The sequence below is a fragment of the Populus alba genome, chromosome 17 (assembly GCF_005239225.2).
Source record: "Populus alba chromosome 17, ASM523922v2, whole genome shotgun sequence".
In the NCBI taxonomy this organism is placed as follows: domain Eukaryota; kingdom Viridiplantae; phylum Streptophyta; class Magnoliopsida; order Malpighiales; family Salicaceae; genus Populus; species Populus alba.
Window position 1 is genome coordinate 14874921 of NC_133300.1, and position 16462 is coordinate 14891382.

The following is a 16462-nucleotide window of genomic DNA, read 5'->3' on the forward strand; positions in this document are numbered from 1 at the left end:
AAAAATACAACGAATAAAAATAATATAAATTTAAACTGGTATTTTTATTCCTGACTCTGGCGTCAGTGAATAAACCAATAAATTTACATTATTTTTATTCATGCATACATATTTTTTTACTTTTATTTTTTTATTTTTTCTGTTTTTATTTTTTGTTTTTCTATTGTTTTCTATTTTTTATTTTTTTTGGCTGGGTCCAGCCCAGCCCATGTGGGCTGGGCTGGACCCAGCAGGCCTAGCCGGGTCACAGGCTTGACCCGGCTGGCCATTATTTTTTTTACCAGCAGGCGTGCGTGAACAATTCACGCACGCCCGCTATAGGAGCATGTAATTAAATTGCCAGAAGAAGGGAAAGCGCAACTTACCTGGTGCTGGAAGTGGCGATCCGGATTTTTCAGTCTTTCTTGGTCGTCTATCCTTGCCTCAAGATCCCTGCGTTCATTCGTTCCCCTTCTGTCGGTGTTCTCTTCTGTCAGCTGCTCGTTCCTCTCCTGTTTTTTTTCAGTCTTGTCCTCTGGTTTTGGAAGCTGGTGCTGGAGAAGAGGCAGTCAGTGGGTTTCTTGTTTCAACGTCCTCCTCTCTACGTCCCTTTTCCTTGTTTTGCTGTGTTATTCCTTGCTTCTCTGTTTTTTTTTCCCCTTTCTGTTTTTGTTTGTGCTCTCTGTTTACTTCTTTCGTGTTCTTCCCCTCAGTTTTTTTTTATTCTCAGTCGCTCTCTATCTGTCCTGCTGGTTCCCCCTGGCTTTTTTCGTGCTCCTCGGCTCTACTCTTGTTTTTCTTTCCCTCGTTTCTGCCCCTTTTCCCTGGTTATTTTTCTGCTTTGTTCTGTGATTTTCTTCCCCTCTCCTGGGTTTTCTTCGCTCTGTCTTGCTCTCCCCACTGTCTCTGCGTATTATTTCTCTGGATTTATACTCTATTGTCTTCCTGTCGGTTCTGTGTTTTCTTCCCGTTTTATAGCCACAGAATTCCACCGTTACTAGGTAATCAATCGACTGTTATTGCAGGAGTAATGGTGGCGGCCGGCAGCTGAACCGTTGAAGAAGATGAACAGTGCTGCGTTTAATGGCCATTTGCATTTTGGTCCTTGAATTTCTGAAATCATGCAATCAAGCCCCTGGATAAAATGTAAATTTGGACCCCTTTATTTCAGCGCTTTTCCAATGTAGTCCTTGGATTTTAATTTCGAAATTTGGACCCCAAACCTTAATAGTTCTTCAATTAAGCCCCTGAATAAGTTAATTTAATTAAATTCAAGTCCAATTAAGTCTAAAACTTATCAATTATCCAATTAAACTCTTAATTGGATTAATTAAATCAATTCCAAGCTCAATTAAGTCTCAAAACTTATCAATTCTCCAATTAAATCCATGATTGGATGAATTAAATTAATTTCAAGCTTAATTAAATCTCAAAACTTTATCAATTCTCCAATTAAACCCTTAATTAAACAAATTAATTCCAAACTTAATTAGATTAATTCCAAAGTTTAATTAAACCCCAAAACTTCCATTCATATTGCCCTTAACCCAAAAATTAATTAATTCTTCATTTATTTCATTTTACTTGTTTTCTCATCATCATTATTTTTTTCATCGATTTTTTTATCCTTTTCAATAAATAAAATAATAATAATAATAAAATGGTCAAAAATTGGGTTATGACAGACTGTATCAGTTATATATATTGGGATTCTCAATGAATTGTTAACGAGGTTAGTGAAAAATAATTTCATGAGAACAACTGGACAGTACTATTGTGCTTCTTATAATGATATAGGAGTTGCTTAGAGTTCTTGAAAATGGGCATTTCTTGCATTGATGGATGTCTGCTGCACATTTGTTTATGGCTTCTTATTCTTTTGTGTGAATAGCCCCTTATTCATAAAAGCCTTGAATTGATATGCATATCAAAAGATTAAAAAATGAAGAAGAAGGAGAATATGCTTTGTTGAAGACATTTTCAGATGTAATTATGGGTCCAAAACAAGCTGATTCATTGCATTTATGAGTGTTTGATCGCTGTCTTCGACCTTGTAAACCTTCATTCGACTTCATGTTTTTCAGGTAACAGCAATCTTTTTGTTATCCAAAAAAATGAGTTTGATCTGGAGAAGGGTTAATTTTGTAGTTAAGTAGATTCGTAGAACCCTTTCTTGATCAATTAGCCAATGCACCCGAGCTATACTGTGGGTATGATTCCTGCTATGTTTTCTAAGCGACGCTTCGATAGCTAGAAAATTTTCTTAGTGGGAACCCATGATCGATGTGTGTGTCTATATATATATATATATATATATATATATATATATATATATATATATATATATATATAATAAAATAAATCCAGTGGATGTTAGCTAATGATGTATTAGTATTAGGTGGCTCGCGGATTGCTATCTACCGGGTGATTTTTTAACATAAAAAAATAATGTTCACACTATGTCTGTTTTTTTTAACATGAAAAAATAATGTTGAGATTACTTTTAAAAAAATATAAGACTTTGATGATTAACTAATATTGGTTAATTTAATAATATAATTAAAAAAAACATCAACGATTACAAAGGGAACAAAAAATTTGACAATAATCGAGGGCCACCATCCATAGGTATCCAAAATGCCATTCTCAATCATTTTCAGCATAAAAACCTCAAACCCATCCTAATAGTTTCTATAGACCCATTTTTAACTTAAAAATCAATTCTAATCCACTTTAAATATTTTTAAATTGAAATTTAAGTTTCAAAACAAAAAACATGATATATCATTACCTATCACACTCACCTCTGAAACTCAACCACTTCAATACATGATAACCTAACTTGCAACTTCAAAGCGAGTGAGATCAAACATTACTTTTTCTAGTAAAAAAAGATAGGGGTTATTCACTCAAAAAAAGGCTCCGGTGCAACTTCCCAGCTGCTTTAGTTTTTTGCACTTGCTGGGATTGCATTAATGGATTTTTTGCTTTGCGTATGAATATGTTCACGCGTAGTGAGACTTGATGATTAGTTGTGACCATGCCATTGCATTTATAAAAATGGCAGCTTAGTTTTTGCTTATGTTCATGCTAATCTTTATCAACCTTAATTTGTATTTTATGAGCTCCTGTTGGTTTGCTTATGGTGCACTCCTATTGTTTTTAACAAATTTAAAGAATAGGACTTTATAATAAGCAAGGGTTTAAGATTTTTATACATGGTTGTGAAAGCAAACAATATTGTAATAGAAACTAGCAAAGGGAAACCCAAGATCCTAAAGGATTTTGTTCTTATGAAATTGTTGCTTAAAAATATTGAAGGCAGAGATAAGTGATCTTTAATATGAAAGATGAGCTGGTTATGCCATAGATTTCCACATTGTTGATGCCAACTTTATAAGTATGTAAATGAATCCTTTATAGTGTTAATGCCATTAGTTATTTTTTTTTTCCTTTAACCTATTTTTGGGAATCATATATTGTTTAGATGAACATTGAATACCGATCGATTTGCTAATTAAAACATCACTTTTGTTTATTGGTTTATTTGGTAAAGTTGGAGGACAAGCAATAACTCAAAGTTGCTTAACTAAAAGATTTTTATCTTAAGGAAGGAGTGATCCTTGCAAATACCACATCTGCTGGAATGGAACCAAGGATAGCTTCTGAACACTATTCATTAGTCTTCACTGCTATTTTTATTTCTCAATCACATCATGGTGGAATTTTAGAGTTTCTTAGTTGTTAATATTTGACAATCTTTGTTGTCTTTTGTTGGGGATTCCTACTCCCCATGCGCGGACCGGTGGTGTTCTGATAGTTGTCCATTGAAGACTAAGCACACTGAGACACAATATTTAATGTGGTTCGGCAAATTGCTTACATCCACTGAAGAGGTTCATATTATTAGAGATAAAGAAGGACACAATACAAATACATGGAGGAGGATCACATCCACTCTACTCAACTCTCAGCGGTGCACTTGCAGCTGCTGCAATGGCAGCAACCATGGCAGTTACTTTCTTCTTCTCTTCTCTCTTATTCTCCTCACAATCTCTTTCTCAATTTGCTCTCTACCTTATACCTCTATTTATAGGCATGGATGGTGAGACAAGATCCACAAAATATGGCATCAATTATGCCACTACATTTGCTTCCATTTTGTGTCAAATGGGTGATGAGTTGTTCCACTTGTATAAAGTGGAAGTGGAGTATTTGCCACAATAATGGCAATTTCCTAACATCTTTTTTCTTTGAATATGTAATTAAGAACAAAAGACTAAGGCAGGTACGTACTTTCTGATTTTTTATCATCTTCTGTAATAGGGTCTTACACAGGTGGAGCAACTAACAAAATTTTCTTCATGGTTGCAACTGTAAGATCATCCAAGTATTTACTCTCAATCTCTCTCAAACTCTTGACAAACATTATTCCAGATGATTGTTCCAAGTGTTGAAGAATTCAGTATTTAAGGGAAAGAAAATCTTTCGTGAGAATTTTCCTTATTGCCAATAACCACAAATTGAACGGTTGAGATATTCAATGACAATGTCAGTGGTGGAGCCCATGGTTGAAAGAAATCATAAATAAGAAAATCTGGCCTTAATGTTGTCAGAATGTTTGAGAAGCTACTACTTGCCATATCAAATGGTTGCATCAAGTTTCGCAAGGGATGATGTGGAAAGATCTGAAATTAAGAAGAAAAGAATAAGAAACTGATATTGTTTGCAGCTGTTTATTTCTTTTTCTTTCTACAACAGGTTGCTGCATATTTAACTGTTTATGCTAGCTTTTTCTCCATGTTGTTTTTCTCTTTTGCATTGCTAGAAAAATAGGGTGCAAAATGGCTATGAGAATCATGTTTTTAGCCAAAAACAATTGCCAAAACAATCAAGCATGATGAAGAATCATGTCATGTAATTCAACAATATGATTTTCACTACATTATTTTGGTTTGCTGCTGTTTATTTATTTTTCTTTTTACAGCAGGTTGCTGCAAATTTGACAATTTCTTTATAGGAGAAACATGCATTTTCACTTCACTTTACTTTAATTAGAATTTTGCTTTTATATGTATTTGCTAAATTTGTGTCGATTTTTCACTTGCATGAGACTATTTTACTTCACAAAATATCGTTAATTATTTATATTAATCTACACATATAGAATTAGTAGCTGGAAAAACCTCTTGGAATCTACTGTCACAGAAACACCGAGACGCCAAAATAAAAATAAACTGATAACCAAGATTGCAAAATGTGAGTCTAATTACCCCAAACCAAAACCATGAGCAAAAACAAGGACCCGTCCTAGCATGATGAAAATCCTTGCTATGTTTTTTCCCTCGTGTTGGCTACTTTGATGAACATGCAAACAAGAAGGAAGATCACAGGATGTCTTGAAATCACTACTCACTTTACTTTGATGGTAATTAACAAGGAAAAAAAAAAGCAAGAGCTAATAAGAAATTAGATCCACGGAAAACTGACGAAGATCTTCAAGCTAAATCAAGTTGGATTCTTCCCCAAAACTCATGCAGCAGAAGCTGCTGCACAGCCAGCTGCTGCTCAAGCAGCTGCTGCTCACTCAGCTGCTCAAGCAGCTGCAGCTGCTCAAGCGACAGCTGCTCAAGCGGCAGCTGCTCAAGTAGCAGCTGCTCTAGCAACAGCTGCTCAAACAGCAGCAGCTGCTCAGACAAGTGCTCGCTCTTCTGGATCCAAACATTCCTTTTCCCATTCCTATAAAGAGCATAGAATTGTTAACATCAAGTCGAGGTACACACACAAAAAATATGTAATGATTACCTTTTCAATGATCTCGATCCAGATGAAATTTCAACTTTACTGAGAATATTCATCCATCTTTGTACCTTCTCCTCGTTTTCCCTGAAATTTTCTTCATTCTTGTCAAAGACAATTGTATAACTCTCTGTTTGATCATCTATCTTTGATTGTTCGACATCATAAGAAACTGGAAACACAGTGTCCGATCTCATCTCATCCATGAATCCAACAATCTTGACAAGCTCTCCAAAGCACCAAGGTAAAGAAGCACAATCTCTTGAAAATATAATAATTGACAGCCCCGATTCTTCAATGGCCTCAAAGAGTCTTGATCTAATTGCCATTACTTTCTCTGGTTCCTTCTCAACTGGGATAATGCATCTCCAGGCTCGATCTGACTTTAAATAGGTGACACCATTACTAGTGTCTGTGACTCTGATGCCAGGAAAAACATTGGCCTTCCATTGATGGTAAGATGAAGAAAAAGTTAAAGAAGCTTTATATGAAGAAGCTACTTCTTTGCTTGTAACAATAAAATGGGCAGAAGATGGTTGTGGTGTAATATATAGAGAAGATAACAAACAAACACCACAATTCTTCACCTTTACTTGTCGCTCGTAAGAATGGAAGGACAACTCAATGTTGCTAAAGGATTCACGCTGCCATTCTTTAAGCTCTTTAAGGTAATCAAAAGATAGATAGAATAGCCAAATATGATCTGACAGAACTTGGATAGAGTTACAACTAATACACATCAGCGAAGAATAATTCTCTCTTCCATTGGCTTTGAAATCACATCGAAGAGGTCTTTCTCCATATGCACTGAATGCAACACATGCAACAAACCCCATGCTCCAACTAGGCACTTGCACACTAATTGAAGATCCCTTACTTTGATGGTTAAACCAGCCTGGAATTTCATTTCCTGGAACAGCGATACCAAATCCAGTTCTTGGATTAGACAAACCCTGTACCATAAAGAACCAAAATGTCAGATAGATAGAGAGAGAGGGAGAAAGATAGAAAAAAGTTGGGGTTTGATTAAGAGAACACCTGGAGGTATCTTTGAAGCATGGTCAACCCCATGTTGTCTTGGCCATTATGATTGTACAATTCCCAGCAGTTAAGACATATGAACTCTGATCTTTTGGAACTGCTTAGCTTTATCGGATCTGGAATTGTTTTTAGGCTTATACAACCATTCAAATATACCATTTGAACTTTAGATGGAACCTGAGGCAATGATTCAAGCATCGTGCAATCCTCCAAGACAAGCATTTCCAGTTCAGAAAGCCTATTTATGCTTTTAGGCAGGCTAACAAAGTTATTCTGGCTCAGATCTAAAGACCTCAATGAAGATAAGCAACCAATATCTTCAGGAAGTGCCCCTTCTCTTAGATTGCAAGAGCGTAAACCCAGTACTTCTAAAGAACACAGACCAGACAAAGAAGGCAGCACAACTATTCTTTTGCATCCATCGAAAGATAATACTTCAAGATTCTTTAAGAGAAAAACGGATGCTGGCAGTTGTTTTATTGAAGTTCCACTTACATCAAACTCCTCCAAACTTTCAACTTTCCCCAAATTCTCTGGTATATATTTAAGTTCAGAGCAGCCAGATAGATCAAGTTTTTTAAGGGATTTCAAAAAACCTATGCTACTTGGAATGCTTTCAAGGTTCTTGCAGCTGTTCATGCTCAATAGACCTAAGCCAATCAAATGATGAATCGATGAAGATAGTTTTGTAATACTAGTCTCATCCAAACGAAGCACCATCAATTCGTTCATGTTCCCTACTATATCTGGAAACTTCTCAAGTTTTGAGCAGCCATCAAAAGTGCAAACTTTAAGTGATTCCATTTCTAGATTGTTTGGGAGAATCCTAATACTTTTGCAGTTCACAAGATTCATATATTGAAGCTTCTTGTGATGTGTAAGTGATGGATGAACCTCAGACAAACTTGTACAACCTTCAAGAATTAGGTTCTTGAGATTCGGAATTCCAGTAAAATCTGGAGTCTTGGTCAGGTTCAGTGAGTTGCTGAGATTGATGATTTTCAAATTAACTGCACTCTGCAATGAGGCAGGGAGAAGAAATATGGATACTTCTATCATACATATATAGGAAAACGATAAAAAGAAATATAGAGGCCTTTAAATTAGTTGATCTCACCTTATACCCATACCATAATTGATCAAGATTACTGTTAGCCATGTGAAGTTCAACTAGCTCATCCACTTGTAAACCAGCTGGCAATGATTTTGAAGGGTAAGAATGCCATTCAAGAAATCGTAACTCGTTGGAAAGATCTTCAGGTCCTTCAGAAAGCTGCACGTTGTCGATTTTGAGCAATCTTAGTCTGCTCATTGTAGAGAAGGCTTTCATGTTCCATTGTGCCTCTTTTATTCCAGGCATGTCCAAGAAAATGGCTTCTGTTCTTTCAGTTCCCTGTCAACCAAAAGGGAATACAAGTAAAAAAATAAATACAAAGTAGAGATAGAGCGTAAATTAAAATAAACTTTATGAAATCTTATGGATAATGTTCTCTATCAGCTACTCACTGTGGTGTCCATCAGTGCAAGGCAGACATCCTCGTATGTCCACAATCTACTGCGCCTTCCAGGCTCTTCAGGGGATTCACTACGAACAATTTCCTTACCCATTATCTGTAATAAATTATGCATCCAGACTTGATCCCCATAGATACTTATGAGAGATCTCTCAATAAGTACTGGTATTCCAATACCTGCATGGAATCCACGGCCGTCAAGTATCCTTATTATTCGATCTTTTTTAAACCCCTTCAGGAAACATGCAATGTCTAAAAATATTTTCTTCTCTAATTCATGAAGGCCATCGAAACTAACGCGAAGCACATCAATAATTTCACGGTTAGGAATCTCATTTAGTCTATTAATCGCACTTTCCCATTCAAGGATACTTCTTCCATGCATAAACGAACCTATAACTTCAAGAGCCAGTGGAAGGCCATTAGCATAACCCACAACTTGCTTGGATAGTTTCACAAAATCTTCAACAGGTTGGTCTTTTTTGAAAGCTTTCTGGCTAAACAACATAAGAGCATCATCATCATTCAATTTCTCAGCCTCATAAATTCTAGCAACACCATTTGTAGTCAACACTTGTTTATCTCTGCTTGTTATGATAATTCTACTCTCTGGACCAAACCATTTACTCTCCGCAGCCAGGGATTCTAGTTGTTTACGGTCATCTACATCATCAAGAACAACAAGAATCTTTTTACGTTGTAACCTCCGCTTTATCATTTCAATTCCTCTAGAAGAATCACATATATTAGCACGTTCCATTAAGATTTCAGAAAGAAGTTGCTCCTGCAAACGACGTTGTCCACCTTTCTCAGCAAAATCTTCTCTGACATTTGCTAAGAAACAACTACCTTCAAATTGCCAACGAATCCTATCATATACTACCCTTGCAACAGTCGTCTTACCTATGCCGCCCATTCCACAAATCCCTATGAAAATTGTTTCGCCAGTTTCTTCACCTATATAACCATTTAATACCTCTAGACGAGAATCTATTCCAACTAATTTTTTGCTAATTGTTGGCAGAGTGACGCTTAGTTTGTAGAATATATACTCAACAATTATTTTAATTGATTCTGACTCATTCCTGCATATGATGGTGGAAAACATTCATCATGCTGTGTGCAAATCAAATCAGATAGTGATAATGAGAAAATAAATATTAGCTTGCAAATGCATGGCTGTTAGCCTAAAATTAATACATCAATCTTTGAGAAAGATAGGACTTGGACAATAGATAGCTTCAAGAATAGAGAGGAAAGAATAAACTGAAAACGGAATCTAGAATCACACAGTTACTAAAGAAGCATGCTTTCAAGAACAAAAGCTAGGAAATAAAATATCCATTAAGTTTGGTTCTATCATATTTTTGTCGACCACTAAGTTATTTTTATAATTATTTTTAACAAAAATTTCAACTGTCTTGCATAGTAAAGTTTTTATTTGTTCATGCTAGATTTGTTTTTCAACTTTTTTTTACATTTTCATTTTTTTATCAAATTTTTTTTTTAAAATATAAAGAAAAAGCTAAAAATATACATTTACTACCAAGTGTTTTCATCAACAAATCCACAATTTTATCATTCATTGAATATTATTTACCATCTTTTGATTAACAAAACTCAAAGAACACTAAAGCATTTGCTAAATGATTTGCGAGAAAAAAAATATAATAAATTGAAAAATAATTTTTCCGAACAAAACATTCAAAAAATAAATAAAAAAGAGATTTTCATTCGTAAATAAATGAAAAATTAGGAAAAAGTTAGAGAATTGTTTTTTAATTTGTATTTCTTAAAAACTGTAACAAATGAAATTTTGAAACGTGCTCCTTTTTTATTTTAAAAGTCAACATTAAAGAAAAATTAGTTTGATCACAGACAAAAGGGTCGTTAAATAGCTATTTAATGGATAAAAAATATACACTAACAATTATAAGAACTAGTTTTGATAATCTTGTTGTATTGTGATTATTTTGATATTTAATCACATGTTTCAATTGAAAAACATTAAAAAAAGAAAAACAAGAAGCTATGTTCATCATTGAAACAATATAGGGAAGATTTTAGAATAAGAATAAGTAGATAGATGATTTACCTATCCCGCACGTCCCAGCCTGATAGATTGGCCACCGAAGAGAGACAATCTTTCCAGTTCCGGACCTTCTCCAAGTTTTCCTTGAAATTTTGTTCATGCTCAACGAAGGCTTTCTCATATTGCCCTTTCTGCTCGGCTACCTCTGAGGGATCCACATCATAAAAAACTGGCAGAACAGTTTGCCCCATCTCTTTCATGCACTGAACAATCTTGACAAGTTCATCCAAGCACCATGGTGAAGAAGCGTAATCTCTTGAAAATATAATGACAGAAAACCTTGATTCTTCGATGGCCTTCCAGAGAGCTGGTTCGATGGTCTTTCCTCTCTCGAGCTCCCTATCATCCATGTATACATCAATGCCTCTCTGAGCCAGATTAGAACATAGATGACTAGTAAAGTTGTTCCGGGTGTCTTTGCCTCTAAAACTAAGGAACACATCATACATATATAGTGGAGGAGAAGAAGATGAAGATGAGGTTATCCCTTGTACGCTGCTGGAAGCCATGAAAATCCCTATAGAGATAAATTAGTACCGATCCTTCTAGCCTCAACTAGCTCGCTTGGTTCAGCAATTGCTTTCCAAGCTATTTTGTATAAGGCCTGCCCTGTGGTCAAACATGAAACAGAAGGTAAGATCAAGAAATTCGGCAATTAAATCTACCAATTAGCAATTTCAAGCTGGAACATGTATAATTCTACTTTCTGATTCACCAAATTTCTACGAGTATTTCACGAATCTAGACCAAACAAACCGTGTGGTAAGTGTTGGCTAAAGAGGCACAATATCCAGCCAAGCCCAGTATTTTTTCTTCTTATGGTATCTTAGTAACCAACTTCCAAAGCCCTTTTCTTTCTTTTTATTCCAATGACTTCGAATTTTTTCCGGTTTCTTGAGGTCAAGAACTCGTGCTGGTAAGTTTCCAATGATTTTCTTACGGATCTTTTTCTTTACACTGTAAAGAAGATGGAGTTTCGGTGGACAAAAAACAAAAAGAGAAATGAAAGGGATATCGAACGCGCATTGGCCACACCCATCACAATTGAGTGATTCATATTTTTTAATGAATTATCAAGTCCATATTATTTAACAAAATTTGTCTCTTTTCCAGCGCATAAAGCTTTTGCATTCCGAGAACTTTGCATTAATATGTGCATGCAAAAGTTCCAAGGTGAATCACAAAAATCGTTAATTATTGTCTACATAAAAATAGTTAAAATGAAAATAATAAGAATTTACAGAAATATTTTTAAGAGCAGGGGTTGGGACACACACATCACAGTTGAAAAGTAATTTTTAATGAATTTTCAAAACTAATAACTACAAAACTCTTACATTAAATATTATAAATTCCAATTGATTTTTTTTTTTTAAATAAACTTAGCCACCACCCGATGAACTGGAACTAATTAATGAAAAAACAAAAAAAAAATTCATATTAAATTGAGTTTAGAATCTCCAACTTTAATATTTTTATCACAAACAACCCAACTTTAATTCCTCTCCGATCCCAAATACCACTTCTTCTCCCATTCCCAATATCTAATCTCAAACCTTTTAACAACGGTGCTTGGATATATAATAGCAATTATTTTTTTTAAAGTATGTTTTTTTAAATATATTAAAATAATTTTTTTATTAAATTTTTTAAAAATAATTTTGATTTAAGTATGTTAAAACAATTTAAAAATATATATATATTTTTTGAAAAATCAAATTTCCGAACGGTCTGAAACCGCTTTCCCAATCCAACTTTTTGGGATATTGATTCGAATATCTTTAAGCACTCTGCTACACAAATCATTAGGATTATTCTTGAGGTGCCAACACTATTTTTATAATTCTTGTCGAATGAATTTTGTACGTAATGAAATTGTAATTTTTTTTTTAAATATTGAGTTTTACTCGAAAAACTAGTATTGAATATTATTTAATAACACTACATAAATTAGAAGGATACCGCATGATGACGTAGCATTTGTGAAATTTGATCGCAATTCCAATTATGTTCTTGTCGAGTTTGACCCAGTTAAAAAAATATTCAGTTTTTATTTTTATTTTAATTTTGTTTTATTCAAAAAAATAAAATTAGAAGGAGATCGCTTGATGATGTAACAAAAAATTCAGTTTTTTGTTGTTGCGTGCTTAAGAAACCATGAAAAATATAGTCATTGTTGGATAGATTTCGAATGTGATAACATTGCATATAGTTTAATGGAATAATAAAAAATATTTGATATCAATATTATTTATTTCATGATGTAATAATAGTAGTTAAATCTACAATATTTAAATTAAAAATATTTTTTAATTATTTTATAACCTCAATTTAAAAAGCATTTTTTTAATCAAACACATTAAACTACTTTTTGTTCAACTTCAATTTCAACTACAGTTTTAACCAAACATATATTTTTCCAAACTAACCTCAACTAAAAGTACTTTTTATAAAACAACTTTTTTTAAAACCACAACCACAACAGCAACCTCCAAACTTTACAGCAACCTCCAAAAGTATTAAAGTACTTTTTAATACTTTAAGAATGTTTAAAAGAAAAAAGGGATTCTGGCGGTTGTCTTATTGAAGTTCCACTTACATCAAACTCCTCCAAACTTTTAACTTTCCCCAAATTTTATGGTATATTTTGAAGTTCAAAGCAGCCAGACAGATCAAGTTTTTTAAGAGATTTCAAACAACGTATGCTACTCAGAATGCTTTGAAGGTTCTTGTAGTTGTTCATGCTCAATACTTTTAAGCCAATCAAATGACGAAATTGATGAAGATAGTTTTGTAATACCAGTCTCATCCAAATAAAGCACCATCAATCTCTTCATGTTTCCTACTATATCTGAAAACTTCTCAAGTTTTGAGTAGCCATTAAGAGTGAAAACTTGAAGCGATTCCATTTCAAGGTTACTTGGGAGAATCCTAAAACTTTTGGAGCTCACAAGATTCACATATTGAAGATTCTTGTGACTTCCAAGTGATGGATGGACCTCAGACAAACTTGAACAACCTTCAAGAATCAGACTCTCGAGTTTTGGAATTCCAGTAAGATCTGGAGTCTTGGATAGGTATAGTGAGTTGCTGAGATTAATGATTTTCAACTTAACTGCACTCTGCAATCAGGCAGGGGAGAAGAAATATGGATACTACTATCATACATATAAAAAGAAATATAAAGCCCCTTAAATTAGTTGATCTCACCTTACACCCATACCATAATTGCTCAATGCTACTGTTAGTCATGTGAAGTTCAACCAGCTCATCCACCTATAAACCAGCTAGCAATGCTTTTGAAGGGTAAGAATGCCATTCAAGAAATTGTAACTTATTGGAAAGATCTTTAGGTCCTTCAGAAAGCTGCATGTTGTCGATTTTGAGCAATCTTAGGTTGCTCATTTTAGAGAAGACTTTCATGTTCCATTGTGTCTCTTTTATTCCAGGCATGTACAACCTTCAAGAATTAGGTTCTCGAGATTCAGAATTAAAACATTAAAAATTACTTGCCTCCTGCTCAATTGCATCACCAATCATACAAGCAGTAGTCACAACTCTTGCACATCCATGTTCCCCACCTGTCATTACCATTGCTGCGAGTTGATGCATTGCAATAACAGACATCTTGTCAACTCCTGCTCTTTCGCAATTGCATCTGTAAAAGGCTCAAACCAACCAAGGAACAAACTCTTCATATATGGCAAATTAGGAGCCAACTTATGCTCACGCATATCCGTCAAAAGCTCCTTATATTCTTTCGTTGCCAGTTCCCATGCTTCCGCCTCAATCTTCACTTGCCTTCTCCTTAAGACCCTTTGCTTCCTTGACCCCATTCCAGGGTTAGCATGTAGCCTCCTCCTCCTAAAGTGCTCCTCTTTCTCCTCTTCTTTCCTCATTTCTGGCTGCAATTCTTGCACTTCATCGGCACCAAACACATTATCTTGAGACCTTATGTGGCCTTATGCAAATTCAAGTCCAAAATGCTTCCATTTAAGAGGGGTGTTATAAAATAATATAAATCATATTTTGAGACCTCACCTAACAGCTTAAGTTATTGGATTGAATTGATTATTTGACAGTCAAGAGAAATTAGTTTTAAAACGTAGTTATTGTATTTAAATTTTAATCAAAAATTAAATTGATGAGTTAAGATTTTGTTGAAAAATATTTTTTTGCATGAATATTAATTATAACATGAAATATTAAAATACTTAAAATTAATTATAGATAAATAAAAAATTAATTTCTAAGAATTCTGAATGAAATTGATGGAAAAAAAATCATATTGATAAGAAATTATTGGTTTTATCTTTTAGAAATATATATTGTTTTTTAATTTAAATCTAACACAGACACCAAAAACCAGAGTTAAAAAAATAGGCAGACTAGCTATTCCAAAATAATGGTTGAAATTTTCCAGAGCACGGGCTTTCCGCCATGTAAAAGTTTTAATATGGAAACAATCCTTCCATTCGCAAACATGGGATTATCCTAAATTTAAGAAGAAAATCCATACTTAGTAAAATGTGAATCTAATTACCCCAAACCAAAACCATGAGAAAAACTGTCGAAGATCTTCAAGCTAAAGCAAGTTAAATTCCTAACCAAAACCTGGGGAGCTGCGGCTGCTCTGCTGCTGGAGCAGCCGCAGTCGCCGCTCCTGCCGCTACTGGAGCACCTGCGGATTGAGCTCCTGCTCCTGCTCGAGCAGCTGCTGTTGCTCAAGTATAGTCAAACTATACATGGAATCGATGTTACATGTTTTGTTGGGTATTAAAAAAAATTTGTGCATGCATGTTTTTTCGATGCAATTTCTTACATAAAAAAATTTAAATTGTAAATACATATATGTAATCAAATAATCAAATAAATTAATAACTATGTGAAATAATAATAAAAAAAATATATTAACAATAACTAAAAATAAAATTAAAAAATTCAAATGTGTTAATAAACGGAACATTTATCTAGTTATATTTTTTGAATTTATTTATTAAAATTAATTTTTTTATTCAATCAAATGATATTAAAAAAAAACATACATATTAAATTGATTAAATAAAATAAAAATAGAAAACGTATTATGCAAGGTTGTTGTACTTGTTATGTTATCTGAAAATATATTTTTTTATTTTTTTAAATAAAGTTCTTTTATACAAAAATATTAAAAAAAATTATCGATTAATCATAATAAGTTTTTTTAAAAATTAAATACGAATAACACCATAAAAAACAATATCTATCCAAAAATAAATAAATAAACAAAAAAATAATCACAGATGAGGAATATTAATTGAAACATAAATTTTAAAAATATTTTAAAAATGATATATAAAAAAATATCAGTAAAAAAAGCAAATATCACTATATCAGAAGAAAAAAAAACATTGTTCTGTTGTTGTGGCTTAACTTGTTGAATCCGTGACCCGGAGCATAAATTCAAACGGGTTTAATATTGTTTTCCCTTTAAATTCATATTCAACCTTTAACAAAAAAAGAAATTAAATATGTGACCCAGATCATGAACTCAACCAGACTCTATATTGTTTTCTCTTAAATTTATATTCAACATTTAAAAACAAATACATACAACACCATAAAAAAACAATTTCTATTTAAAAAAGGTTAAATAAACAAAACAAATCACATATGAGTGATATTAATTGAAACATAAAATCAAAATTATCTAAAAAAAGATATCAGTAAAAAAACAGCAACATTAGAAAAAAATAATAATTGTCCGGTTATTATGGCTTAACTCGTTAAACCCGGAACTCAGTTCATGAACCCAATCGGGTTCAATTTTTTTCCTTAAACCTTAAAAAAATTAAATAGGTGACCCAGACTATGAATTCAACGAGATTCAAAAATTGTTTTTCTCTTAAATTTATATTCAACTTTAAAAAAAAAATCAAAAATTAAAAATACACAACACCATAAAAAAACTCAATCTCTATAAAAAAAACATCAACTGGGTTGAAATTTGTTTTCTTAAATTTATACTCAACCTTAAAAAAAAAAAAACTTGTGACAT

The 16462-nt window shown here is 33.3% G+C and overlaps 1 protein-coding gene across 3 annotated transcripts; it reads right to left on the minus strand.

Annotated features, from left to right (window-relative positions):
- Window positions 1-5198: 5198 nt before the first annotated feature.
- Window positions 5199-11311, minus strand: LOC118042729 (TMV resistance protein N-like). 3 transcript variants are annotated; one of them, XM_035050453.2, is made up of 7 exons: window positions 11182-11311; window positions 10429-11034; window positions 8326-9418; window positions 7937-8212; window positions 6817-7836; window positions 5785-6731; window positions 5199-5718 (listed from the first exon to the last, which is right to left on the minus strand). In XM_035050453.2, the coding sequence occupies exons 2-7, from the start codon at window positions 10932-10934 to the stop codon at window positions 5478-5480; spliced, it is 4083 nt and encodes a 1360-aa protein (XP_034906344.1). In that variant the 5' UTR covers window positions 10935-11034; window positions 11182-11311; the 3' UTR covers window positions 5199-5477. The 3 variants fall into 3 exon arrangements, with proteins under 3 accessions (XP_034906344.1, XP_073261748.1, XP_073261747.1); XM_073405647.1 differs by having other exon boundaries at window positions 10429-11029; window positions 11182-11279; XM_073405646.1 differs by having other exon boundaries at window positions 10429-11188.
- Window positions 11312-16462: the final 5151 nt, after the last annotated feature.

Coding starts and splice junctions, on each gene's coding strand:
- LOC118042729 (XM_035050453.2), bottom strand. CDS start 10,934: ATGGCTTCCAGCAGCGTACAAGGGATAACCTCATCTTCATCTTCTTCT. Junction 8,213..8,325: donor TTGCACTGATGGACACCACA/GTGAGTAGCTGA, acceptor TTTGGTTGACAG/GGAACTGAAAGAACAGAAGC. Junction 6,732..6,816: donor TGCTTCAAAGATACCTCCAG/GTGTTCTCTTAA, acceptor TTTATGGTACAG/GGTTTGTCTAATCCAAGAAC.